The sequence below is a fragment of the Nestor notabilis genome, unplaced genomic scaffold, assembly GCF_000696875.1.
Source record: "Nestor notabilis isolate BGI_N333 unplaced genomic scaffold, ASM69687v1 scaffold1956, whole genome shotgun sequence".
Classification (NCBI taxonomy): Eukaryota; Metazoa; Chordata; class Aves; order Psittaciformes; family Psittacidae; genus Nestor; species Nestor notabilis.
Window position 1 is genome coordinate 18,762 of NW_009933111.1, and position 14,071 is coordinate 32,832.

At 38.9% G+C, this 14,071-nt stretch overlaps 1 protein-coding gene across 1 annotated transcript in view; it reads right to left on the bottom strand.

The window, feature by feature from the left end:
- The window catches only part of ABCD3 (ATP-binding cassette, sub-family D (ALD), member 3), a gene marked incomplete at its 5' end in the record, with an annotated part of 16,734 nt that extends 14,527 nt beyond the window's left edge, over nt 1-2,207 (bottom strand). The window contains one exon of the mRNA XM_010016695.1: nt 2,112-2,207. Within this exon, the coding sequence (XP_010014997.1) occupies nt 2,112-2,207 (96 nt within the window). The remainder of the gene's footprint in view (nt 1-2,111) is intronic.
- Between the last annotated feature and the right edge of the window lie 11,864 nt (nt 2,208-14,071).

The following is a 14,071-nucleotide window of genomic DNA, read 5'->3' on the forward strand; positions in this document are numbered from 1 at the left end:
ACAGTCCTTCTGCAGCATTTCCTGCCAATTTAAGACTTGCTCACACAAGTTGAATGCAATATAAGAATCAGAGGCGTATGCCCTCACAGCTAAGAAAATCCTAAGTAGGTGAGTTAGTCTATCAGAACAAATTGCAATAAGTTGCTGCCGTAATACAAAAGAATCTATTTCAAATCTCCACTCAAAGGGATAAACAAACAATGCAGACTATAACATGAAAACATCTAATTACAACTTACAATGCCATCTACAATCTCCTAACATTGCTTGTCTCTAGAAGACACCATCAGCCCGTATTTTTAAAGATGCTTTCCATCATTTGTCTAGACCATCAGTGATTTAAACCCCTTGACTGTACAGCCCAAACTTGCTGCAAGTGAAACCAGAATTCAGTATTCCTTTACTTCTAAAATCCAGTGCAACACACTCCTAGTGATCTAAATCTATAGACTTAAAATCCCTCGTATAGCCAAACAGCTTTTAATTAGGTCAATTGCATTTGTTTACTCTATACATCCTTATCTTCTACCCTGACTAACCTAACACTTTTTTAACAAGTTCAGGTATCTTTTCTTTCTTTCCTTTGTTTTCAGTCTTTCCTTTCACAGTTGGGACATAAGGATTCAATCCTGAAAACAGACTAAAAGGGCACACATGTGCTTAAAACAAGTCCTGTGTAATCAACCTAATCCTGCTATCTTTGCTGACCAAGACTCATGTGAAGTATAAACTATCCAACACCTACAGCAATTCTACAACATAGACAGGAAAACTGAAAGGAAAAACTAGGGAGACAGGATAGGGCAGACAAAGAAAGTAGCCTGTGACTCAGCATTAATCAACTCAGACAATCCTACCAAGCACTCTATTTTTATTCCCAACGATGAGTAAACCACAGAAACGTGCACAAAGAGCCCAGCTTAATCTCTTCCCTTACTGTTTACATATGCAATGTGATGGGCAACAGGTGGAAAGCTCTGAGCTCTAGCGAACACAGATTTACTCCAAACACTGTGAATAAGCAAGCCTACAGCTATTTTTCATGGGATGACAGTCCTGCCCTTTTCAGAAAAGGATGTGAATGCAAACTGTGGATAAAAATTCCAGCCAGATAGGATATTATATGGTAGATAAAGTTACTTTAATTAAAAAAATATTTACCCAAAAACTCAAGCAATCCCAACAATTAAAGATTACTTTCAAGGCCTAATGAAGCATGACCCTACACGTTACTGCTTTTCTGCAATAGAACTGACAAACACAATGGTTTTCCCAAAGGTTTTTTCCTTAGACTGTTAATTCCTCATTCATAATAACTATATCCAGGATGGGCAGGAATAAGAGAAAGATAGTTAAAATTCCTACAAATAGGTATAGCTATGCAAAAAACAAGTGTTTATGGCATATGGTGCAGTCAAGGTCTGGCTAAAAGTGAACATGACGTTTGCATACACCTTTAGATTTATCCGGTGCAAGCCTTAAGTCTTCAGCTAAGATGGAAGTATGTGGAATAGTTATCTATTCATGCCATCATATGACCAAATATCTTATATCATGGGCTCTGCCCTTTGGGCTAACTGTTGTATTTTATTTGAACATGCTAAAAAAAAGCTCGACTTAAAGGCTATAATATAACCTTTCCAAACAAATGAATTGTCACACAAAAGACCAGGGAAATGCCAAGCCTCCTACCAGAAATTTGTAGTACTTTTCAGAAATTATCACACTCTACATCTTGTTCCATACTTTCTTTTAAATAAAAAGCAAATACAGGTCATACCAAATCCACAGTCAGCTATGTGCTTCCATGCATACAGCCAAACTTACACTAGTTCTTAAACACTCATAAGGCAAAGACGAAAAAGCGCATGGTACACACCAAGCACATATCATTAATCAACTTCACATACCAGTAATCAGACTTCAACTACATGTGATTAACCTGATTCTTCCATTTGTTTAACCAACGCAAGAAGTTTTAAAGGATCATTCAAACCACATTTGCACCACAGCCACCATTCTGTCCAAAATAAAACTACAATTATGCGACTTAAAAAAACCCATAAATAATCAGTATTATTAAATACATATTACATGAAGAAATAATTTACCTCATTATTCTGCAGTGCTTGTTTTCCACTTCTTTTACTGTAGAGGGAAAAACAAAGTATTTTACTTGTTACTAACACACTTCTCTCTGCTGATCTCTACACTGAAGAGAGAAAAAGGAAAGTTTGGGATTTTATCCCTGTCGATCCCTTTCAAAGCAGCCCAGCATCTTCACAGCAGGGCTACCTTTTATGTCAAACTCACATATTGGTTTTATACAATTCCAATGAAACCCGACTTTGAGCACTCAGTTTCATGCAGGGAAAATGTATCTTGCTCTTTCATCTCCAAGTTTTGCTTTACCTTGGCTTCTGTATCATGAACTCCCCGTGGTTTTCTGTTTCTCACATACACTCTGCAAGCATGACTACACAGTTCCACTGACCACAGATGGAAACTACATGAATGCAGATTCAGCAATCCAGGCAACCCAACTCTGATGTTTTGCACTATCCGCTTAAGCCAGACAGATCTGGTTTGCATTATATTTGACTTTCAAATAACATTTTACTACATATAAAGATTATATACAGTAAAATGTGCTGCAGGGCGGAAAAATAAAGTCAGATCCTACTAAACCAAGTTCATGCAAGGGTGTGCATTGGAAGGGGAGCTAGTTTTTATTCTGTCCTTTTTCCTTCCCCTGCATTCTACAGAACAGGTAGAGGAAAAATGTTTATCCACTAGTGCTAAGCAAACATTTCAAAGTACTATGCTATTCTTTTGTCCTCTCCTTTTAAGAAAGGCAAGCTGACACATAAGATACTTCTATTTTGTCTGTCTTCCTTTCTGACCATCCAAGCACATGAAGCTGTAGGGAGAGCTTATGCATTTACGTAGTTTAAAAGTGACAGCTAACCATATTAAATTGTAACCTGCCATTTCTCAACCATCATACTATAACACTGAGAGCAGGCTGCCTTAAGCCTACAATGTTCATATGTTTTCAAGACAGCACCTAGGAAATTACAGGGAAGCAGAAACTATGTAAGGCACTGCTCCTTCCTCCTTCAACATCAAAACAGCAGCAAACTGCCATCCAACCAGTTATCCTGCAACTTTATCAAGACCATCATTCCACACTTGTACCTTAAACCCCAGCAAAGAAAACATCTAGGATGAAACCATGTCTATTCTAATTTATGACTATTAGAAAGATCTGTGACTGTCACTGACAAGCGAACAGAAATAATTTATTATGGAAGGAACAGGCAAGGTAGCAGAAGAATATGAGAAAAGAAGGGAAGGAGGAGATGATGAAAGTGAGAAGGGAGAGATGCCAGTTTAACAAGTTAATTACAGGTAATGGTGAGATGGAAGCCTGAGAGAAGATAAAAATCTTGTAAGAGCGCTTGTGCAAAAGACGAAACAAAGAACATGAAAGGCAGCAGAGGGCAGACTGGGGAGAAATGACTTAATAAAAGCTCAGAAAAGATACACCACTTAATCAGGCCATGATGGAAGTATGTCAGCAGAAATGGAAACAGTGTGCAAAGTCTAAGAAACAATGTAGTTAGAGAAAACATCCTGGCGAGGCAGGAGCAATGTATTGCTGGTACAAGAAACTTCTCAATACACACCTTGTAATTTTTCAAAGTACAAAAACCTGGCATATTTTGGAAGTGTCTTTTGAGTATGGATCAGTCCAATGATATGTTTGGAGACGAGGAGAGAAGGAGTCTTCTTCAGTGTGAATAAGTTGTTATCAAGCTATGGGGGTACTTCCCATGGCAATCTGACTTACTGTAATGCACAATCAAATGCTGCTGTTCCAGATATGCTGTGATAATTCCAGGCTTTGCCTGCCAATGTCTGAAGTCATAACACTTGTAATACACAACTATTTCAGCTTTGACAGGATCAGAAGTGAATACATTCAAATAGTAATATATTAAGAAGATGAGGCCCAGAATTACTCTGCCAGTTGAACACCCTTGATGTGTTTATCGATCATTTTTTCCTACAGTAGCCTATTGGGAGAAATTCAGCAGCTGGAACTGATTATCCATTAAAGTGAAAGGACTGTTCAGAAATAGTGATATTATACTTAATAGTGAAGTCCCATTTAATTAGAATTTATAAAGGTTGAAACTATTTGTAAAATCAAAACCCAGTGAAAAAAGAGCTTTAAGTGTTTTGTTCTCTTTTTCTAATCAATCAACCAATCATGCAAGCTCAAAACAATAAGAAAGGAAACAATGTTATATATAAAGTTTGGATTATCTAGAAGCTGCAAAATCAATGTGGCTACATAGCTCCAAAAGCATTGCTCTTGCTATTAAATAAATCCATTTTCCTTTTAACAAGTAAAACCATTTTACTTGCAACAAAAGACTGCGCCATAGTTCTGCCTGGAGTAAAACTTCCACAGAATTTTTCCTTCTCAAGAGCCTCATTTTTTTCAGTCCAATACCTGCTGGCACTACTCCAGACTCCATTATGCTCTTACAGATTTCTTTTTGAGAGAATTGTGGTTGCCTTCTCATTAAATTTAAAGCCTAAATAACACCCTCAATTAGTCAGCAAGAATACAAGAAGACTATCTGGTTACAGCAGAGAACTCTCACTTTGGATTAGATTCAAGCTCCCTATTATGGACCTCTCATTTTCTTAATGCTGGAGCATCACAAGCCTTACTGTGAAGGAAGGTAATTGCTACATGCTGTCCAAATTCTCTATTGCAAGTAATTCCTCTGGTGTGGAGGCCCTCATCGAGCAGCACAACGTAAGGACTGCTTGGAACAGAAACATAAAGCTGCCTTTTTCTGCAGTGTTTAGAGATTACCCTATCCACCAATATCACTTTCCAGTTTGGGTTGAACTGTGCTTTTTGTTATCACAGGGGTGCCCCGAAGCTCAAGTGCTACTGATGCTTGACCTGGTGCCGTGGTAGGGCAACAGGTAAGATGCAGCTCATCTTAGTACAATTCATCACATGCTTATTGTATCAAGATTACTACAATCCAGGCAGCTACTATGAAATTGCAGGAGAGCTCTTCTTTTGATCTTTAGTATAATTCCTCTCACTTCATCACAAGTTACTCATCATTAAACCTTTCCCTGAGCGTATGTATTGAGGCTGAAGCTGGGCTGGCTGGAGCAATGAAAGATCCCAAAGTAAAAACAACTTCCAGACAGTTTGAATGGGAGTAGTAGTGATATAGAACATGCCCCATATGGAACCCATTTATATTCCTCTCTACCTTGAAGTCAGAAGTGTGCAGTGACTGTTCACCATTCGTTTCTCCCCTTCTATATTGGAAAGTCCTGAGATTTTTCTCTTGCCCTTCCCTGCATTTGGATTGCTTTTTTACTTCCAGTCATCAGTTCCCCTGGTGCATTAGACCTTAGCAAAAAGAAATCAGTAATTACAGTTACTAAGAGAATACATGACCTTGCTTTAGGTGATCAAAACAAGGTACAGTGACAAAATAAGACCACAAGAAACAAGCACAGCAAGAAAAAAAAAGTATGGCATACACCATGAAGCCATCTAATCCAGGAAAACAATTCATTACGTTCTTGAACTTATGAATGCCCAACTGCAGCTTAAAAGTTATGCGATTTTAAACTCAACCACTGTCCTGGTTTCAGCTGGGATAGTTAGTTCTCGTCGTAGTACCTGGTGCAGTGCTGTGGTTTGGCTTTAGTCTGAAAACAATGCTGGTAACACATCAATGTTTTTTGTTGTTGCTCAGTAGTTCTTACCCTGATCAAGGACTTTTCAGTCTCATGCTCTGCCAGGGAGGAGGGGAAGCCGGGAGGAAGCAGAGACAGGACACCTGACCCAAACTGGCCAAAGGGGTATTCCATACCACAGCACGTCGTGCCCAGTATATGAACTGGGGGGAGTCACCCAGAAGGGACCAATCACTGCTGGGGTTGGGCTGGGTGTTGGTCAGCAGGTGGTGAGAAAATGTGTTGTGCATCACCTGTTTATTCCTTCCTCTATGTCCTATTATTACATTTTACTTTTATTTCAGTTATTAAAACTGTTCTTATCTGTTTTAACTTCCCTGCCCCTCAATTTAAACTGCAATAACCATGACAGTTTATATTTGGAAAGAATGTTTGGAAAGCATGAGTCAAGCACAAATTAATACAGTAACAGTTGCTCAGAACTACATAAAAACTTTTTTATTGAGCTGCTCTATTTATCTGAAATAATAAAATCCATAGAAATATAAAAGCCAGCTTTCTTCCAAGCTCTTACTGCATCAATAGAATCCTGAGTTGTGTAGCAGAATCATTTAACTTACTGTAACTCATCTCCAATGTCTGCTTGCTTTTCAGTTTTCCATGTGGAAGATGCTTGACTGAAACTAAGTTTACTGGCAGGGGGGTTTGAAAAAAAAACTGCCCATACACTACTGACAAAAAAAAACCTGCCAATACAGTAATGAAATAAGAGACTTGACCAAGTAGACGATGGGCAGACCAACTTTTGAGCTTCCTTCATGCTCTCACAGCCAAGGAAGGGTGCTGATGGTGAGGTTTTTGAAAAGGGTTACCTAGATAATATGTAGATAAGAAAAATCATGGTACTGAAATATTTCTAACACTGAGACAAATCCACTGGTTTAGATAGGAATAGTTTTGGATAAGGACAGGAACACAGAATATTCCAAGATGAAACAACACTCAAAAGTGTTTCTGCATAGTTTCTTTACAATTCTCTATGGAAGCATTAAGAATCTTAATCGTATACACCCCTCTGCCTCTCTTGAGCAGGAACTACTTCTACACTAGTCAAGTCTTTCTCTAAACTCCCACAGTCTCAGGTTTAAGTTTTAAAGCAATCAGTAAGTCAAATTCTACTTTCAAAGACAGAACTTCATCCATAGGTCACCACGGTTGATGCATAAACCCCTCTGCAGCAATGCAGATCACAAACCCAAGAAGAGATCATGTAGAATGAGACACAAAGTACTTTCGATGCAGATAATCCATCCACAGAATAAGCTTCCAGAATACCTAGGCTAAGTAATTCTATAAAAGTGTTCCTCTGTACTGAGGATGGGGAGAGAAGGAGGTTCTATAAAGACTTAGTCCTATAAATATAAATATTATAATAATAATTATTATTTTTATTTAAGAACCTGGAACTTTCATCTGCTTCATGTGACCATCTATGGTAAATAAAACAAAGATCAGAGTGAGTTTAATCTATATCAATTTTCATGGTGTTTCTTCTGATTGCTACCTTCATGCTAAACAAATCAAAGCATTCTTTCAAATTTATTCTCTATACTCATGGTGTCTAAAGTCAGACTCAAATCAAACTAACACTTCAGTGACTACAACAGGCGTACATGAAAAGCAACTTTTAACCACAGCAATGTCTTAAACATTCCTTATCAAGGTTATCATTTATGATAGGGAGTCCTAAGATCAGTTTTGGACCACCAATACAAAAAAAAGGCAGAGAGTTACGCTGATAGTCAGGAGAGTGAAGCATTAGCCCAATAAGGGGAAGCTGAGGGAAGAAGGTTTGATCATCCTGGAGAAAAAGCAGCATTGGGAGAACCCAATACCAGTTTTCCCTTACCTAAGAGGCCACTGAGAAAGCACTGGACTCTTTAAACGGGCATACAGCAGAAGAGAGACAACAGACATGAACTGAATCGGAGTGGTTCTAACTGGATCTCAGTGTTACAAAAAACCCAAGACAAAAATTTATGATAATCCCATGCAATTTCAGTCTCCAAACAAGTTTGGTCAGAGCATTCAGCCTCTGGGTTTAACTATTTCTGAACTAGTGAAGCTATTCTCGCTGAAGAAACATGCAACAGTGGTGGTTACTCATTCTCAACACTGCTGAAGAAGAAAGTGATCTGAGAAACTGAGAAAAGCCTTCAAGAGGCCACTGAGCCTAGTTACTAAAGGTCTCAGGAATACTAGTGCTGTGGTATTTACTAGCAAACAGGAAAAAGCTAAAAGGACTGATGCCTTTGGTAATACCTGCCTCCTTCCAGAACAAAGTTCAGCAGAAGCAATCTACACCCAGCTAAGCATAACAGAATTGCAAAGGAAGAGAGAGATAAGCAAGACTTCCAGTTTCATGACAGATGAAGAGAAAACAAGGGGTTGAAAAATGTTATGTTGTGACCTGAAAGACGTAGCTGTTTTTGCAGTCAAGCACGCTACCTTCCTTCTGTAGAAGAGGATGACTAGCTTCTGCTCATCATAGTGCAAAAGAAAAATACCTGCTTTAGGGTTAAGTGGAGCTTTTCAAAGAGTTGTTACCTCTAAGCAACCTTTGTATTTTGCACATCTTACATCTACAACAGTACTGGGCAATTTTAATAGCTTCAAAAAAAACCCCAACACCACACAACCAAAAACACCACTAAAGACGTACAATTTTGTAGTAGCCCACAATTATTTGTGCAGTTTTCAGGTTAGTGCTGCAGTCAAGATACTGCTGGGACACTGTAAAGACAGAATAAAATTCAAATTACTGAATGCAACAACACCATATCTTGGTTACCATGTGAAGAAATAACAGCTACAAGAAAAGTATAGTGTCACTCACAGCACACTCACTGGTAGACACAGCTTCATACTGCATATCCCACACAGAGGAACAGAGAGCAACTGTACAGTTATTTCAGGTCATGGGCAGCAACCTTTCTCAGAAGTCTGGGCACAGTCCAAAAGCATGCCCATTTACACAGTGCACTCTGAGCACACACAGAAACCCAGAGCACTATTTTCTTGGCTCTAAATTGGTGGCTAGTTGCAGCATGAGCAAAAATAATGTGAGGGGAATGTATCCGGGCCAGCAACAAGGGGACTCTGAGAAGGTCACAGACAGCTATGTCACTGCAAGCAAGGGCCCTGAATTGCTCTGATGGTTTTTACAAACATTTGAGAAGGCAGCAGGAAAGCAGAACTGTTGTAGAGGAAATTTTAACCTTCAGTAGAAGTCTGCACCTCAATAAAGTAACATGTAAAGAAAAACCTTAGAGCTGTTAGTTTTTCCACACACTTGGGCTTTGGCTCTAGCTCTCCCTCATGGGTAACAGTGGAACACTTCTAGCTAGTTCCCTGCAAAGTGAAAAATAAAAAGTTTCACAGTTACACACCAGATCTTGGCTTAGACAGCAATAATTTTATGCAATAAAAAGAGAAACCACTAATTAACTATCCAGGCCCGAAACAAAGGCAGTCTGAATGCTAGGAGCAGGGCTGAGTCATCTGGTATCTCCTGTCTCCATACCCTCAAGCTGGAGACAGGTTTTCTGGGCCCCAGGCAGGTTTTTGTAAAAGATTAGATTTTAGATGCATTTCCTAGCAATCCCATGTGTATGTTTTGTCTTTTTTGTTTTGTTGTCAAATGCTAGTGCGCATACAGAAAGTAGCAGGCTGAAGAGTTACATTCTGCATTAACCTACTTTAATGTAGTTGGCACAGAGTTTTTTGGTTGGTTGGTTTTGATTTGTTTTTTTTTTTGACACCTGCCTGCTTTTCACAAAGCAGCACAGGTTCGATTTAAGGCTTTTACATACATAGAAGCAGTTTATTAATCTACAGCAGCATCACTTCATCCTTCTTGTCATGGGAGACTCATCTAGAATAGGTCCCTTTATGCAAAGTACACTACTAAGGCTCACCCAAACATCTTCAGAACCCAAAGAAATGAGGCAAACAAAATATAACAACATCGTAAATGTACAAACCCAGAACAAAATGCATGACTTGCTTCAAGTTACAACAGCCACTTGCCATGTTTAAACTTCTGTGTTACATTTGAAAGCTCCTCCCAATGTTTGAACATGTGTCCATCACTGCTGATTGTCCTTGTATCAATCACTGTCAAACTAGCCCCATGGGCAGTCCAGCTGATGACACAAGCAGAATATCTACTTCCACCTTGTCAGAAGACAGAGGATGAGAAGCCCAATGACAGGCAAGTGCATAGGTCATATGTCACATAAGATGAACTGGGCAAAACCCTATTTGATGTAACTCTGTCAACAACTCTCTGTACATCAACACAAATGAGCCTTTCCCCTTGCTTTAGGTGTGTCTAACCTCTAAAGCCCCAAGCACACATTGATCTTCCCCTATGCATTAGTCTTCTCCACAGGAGGGCTGCCAAACACTTGGGGTCCAGAAGCTCAATTTATACATAATTCAATGTCCATATCCTAGCATACTCTTAGATTCTAATGGACACGACCAGGTGATAGGAAAGGCTGTAGTGTCCTGAAGCAGCTTCTAAAATCCTTTACTTTTAATCTGTTATAAATTCCTTCCTCCTAACTCCATTCTATTTATCTCTTTTCCCTAATCTTGCAGTTCCAAACTCTCTGGCCTAATTACCTCCTATTAGTCCTTCTTCCAGCATAAAGCTGTGAGTTAAACACCTTCTTTTTGAGAGTAATGCAAGTTCATTCTCCACTTGTGTAAGTACTTTATTTTAAACTACATGGATATTCATGAACAATTCTCATCAGTGGGATAACAGACAATATCCAGTTCCTTTACGTAGCACCCCTCAAGGTTTTATTTCCAAAGCAATCAAAGCTTCAGCAAATACTCTGCTGCTTCTTGTTTGGGGCTGGATTAGCAAAAAGAAATAAACAGAATGGAGTGATTGTTTTTTCCTGTATCATATACCCAGGATAATGTTGTTTCTCAAACAAGACAACTTCTTACAATTCTAAAAAACCCACATACTACAACTGAAGCCATAATGCATTTACATATAACAACTTCCCCCCTCCCCAAGAAGAAAGGAAGCTTTTCCAAAGAAACAGACTTACGGAGGGAAGCAACTCAAATAGAGTAACAGTTTATTTTGCTTTCTGTGCTTTACTCCAAGGAAGTAACATGGAACATTACCAAGTATACTGTAAGCAACCAATGCTATGTCATTCTATTTTGGAGGAATTTAGAAAACTGTGGTTAAAATATACTGTAAACTGCAAGTGATACCACCTCTCAGTACTGCAGAGCTGAGGAGCAGTGTAATAGCTCTTACGGAAGAACATCTGTGACTAACCCAGCTAGCACTAATTGAGTGATCTTTGACCTACTAAGGCAGGTTAGCATAAAATATACAGCTTAATTATTCATACATTACTACTTGATAGGAGTTGTACTGGACCTTGCCCCTATTGTCTAACAGCAGGAAAGTAGGTGAAAGTTGCTTCTTTCCTTCCTGCTGTCATTTCTAGACCTGCTTATGCTATATAAAAAAAAAAAAATATAACACACACAACATGAGAAGCCCGTGTAAGATAATTTTTGTTACATATTCAAATGCATTTGATTTGCTAAAAGAAGATTATTTTCCTTTAACTTATGTGTTCTTTTGCTTAATAACTTTGGCCAGAAGTGATACTGAACTATGGCTGCCATGCCAGCAAAACTTTTAAAAAGTTTTTAAAACTTTGGCTTTAGAAGCTAAAAACTAGAATTTCACCTTCCAGAATTCAAGAAGCTGAAATTCATCTCACACTAACATGACATGACATTTTCAGACATTATATACCAAGCTTAACAAATAAATTCACAGATATAAAAATAAACCACCACTATTCCTCACAGCATCACATACGTTACCTCTTCCGGACTATCTAGATTGCCAAGTGAAATTCTTTTCCATAGGAATAAGGAAACAAATTTAGGATGGTTGTACCCTCCTAGCTTCTCCCTCTTCCCAAAGAGACAGGGAAAAATTCAACACAGAAATTAGAAGGTACACAAGGCCCTGAAGATTTTTATCCTTGCTGCACCAAGGTTTACCACTTGTTATTATATGTCAGCATCATATACCACCACAAGGATGCAGAATCCTTTCCAAAAGCATGCTATAATTTACATTAGCAACAATGCCTTAAGAAATGAATGATACACAAATTAATGAGACTAAAGGAGGATGAGGCAGTGGTAATAACTGGATGCTTTTGTAGAGGCTGGTGATGTAGGCAATGTAGGTTTCCTACTGCCTAAACCTGACAGGTAGCACTCTGTGAGGCTCCTGGCCAGGTTTGCCTCACAAGGAAACATGGAGAAAAGCATGAAGACCAGTGGGCAAAAACCATCCTCAAAAATAGCATTCTAGTAGCAGCACAACTATTACTGAAACAACTGAAAGCTGGATGTTAGATTTTGGAATCCATGACCACAATACAGTACCAGTAGTGAATAAGAGCTAAGCTGAGCAGGAACTAAAAGCATAAAGCAGCATATACGCGCAAGTGGCGCAAATGAAGTTTGCAAGCATGGTACCTATTTTAGCAACTGCCTTTCTCATAGATTTCAGAATGCAAAATGGCTTTAGAGAGGAAGATTACAGAAGTAAAGGACAAGTAAAAGCAGAAAGACTGCAGTACAGATAAAGGAAAAGGGACGGATCACGTCAGGCTCTCACAACTCCATTCAGCTGCTAAATTAGCTAGAATATAATTCATAAATCATCTCCACTTTCCAATTCTCACTAATCTTGTAATAGCATTTGGTCTACTTAATACATATGTCTCAGATTTTTAGCACTGTACCCAGTAGAATCAAAGATTCATATGGGAAGCACACATTCCAAACATAGTCTTCAGTATCAAGGCTAACGTTCCCTTTCAGTATATTGACTCTCAAGCCAATAGATGTGTTGCCACTGTCAAGTCATGCAGATCAGCCCCAGAAGATCTGCAAGCAAAATAGTTTATGGGGACAATCAAGGATCCACATGATATTTATTCCAGGAATGGATGGATTACTCTGGACAAGTTCTAGCCTGCTCCCGTCAGCTGAATGCTACTGGCAGTGGGAATATAAACTAAATGCACTTCGAAACTACACTGTGCTTGCATCTGCATTTGAAGATGTGCTCAGATCTGAATGCAATCCAGCTCCAAGACCACTCCTCAATAAAAGCAGAGCAAGGTAAGCGTGGACAACTGGGAGAGTCACTTTAAAAGAACACTCTTAATCTGAATTAAAATGTAGATGCTCCCAGGCAGAACATCTGCATGCCTCTCTTTCTTAAAAACACCATTGTAACATATTAAGCATGAAAATCTTGCACTACAGTCTCAGTAACTCTTGCAGCTCACCATTTTATGCCATTCTATATAGCTTTTCTCCTTTTTTACAATAGTATTTTACTAAATTAAGACAAGATACCTGAAAAATATGATCCCTCCCTAGAAGTCTGATAGAAGAATAACTCTCAGCAATGGTTTGGGATCTTGCATTTTTGACTTTCACACAAACAATGCAAGGTAGCAAATGCATAAATTGCCAGCAGCGCATTAATTGCTGACATGTTATATGGCAAAGTTACCCAACTTCACAAAGCTCTTAAAGATTATCATGTATACGAAAGGAATTAGTTAAAATAAAACTAGATTGTTGCTTAATCGCAGGTATGTTATTACTTAACACTGTTGAGTAAGTCCATTTCACCCTCAAGATCTAGCATCAGGATAAGTTTGTAGCAACTACATGATAACTAACTGTGCTACTGTAACATAGCAGGTCTTTAACATATTGCCAATAATCTGCAGCCTAAAATATGCTAAAATCACAGAAGTACTGAGTTTGAGGTACATTTTTCATCTTACACACCTTATAGTACCCAAGTGCTTCACAGGAGATTAACAAATACACATCCCAGTACACTATACCTGGAAGCCCTCCTCATAAGCAACATAACCAGATACTACCTCTTTGAAATCTTTACCCATGTACCTTACTGCCACACGGCAGCACTACAGCAACAACTAGAGTCCATTATTTGCCTGTGCAGATAAGGCATCCTAGGACATCCCTATCACTCAAGCATTTAATGCTTCCTTTTTGATCCAAGACCTTGAAAGAAGCTACAGAAGCTTGAAGATACTCAAATCCTGTGTTCAGTTCTGGGTCCCACACTACAGGAGAGACATTACAGGTGCTGGAGTGGGGCCAGAGAGGGGCACGGGCGCTGGTGCAGGGCCTGGAGCACAAGTGT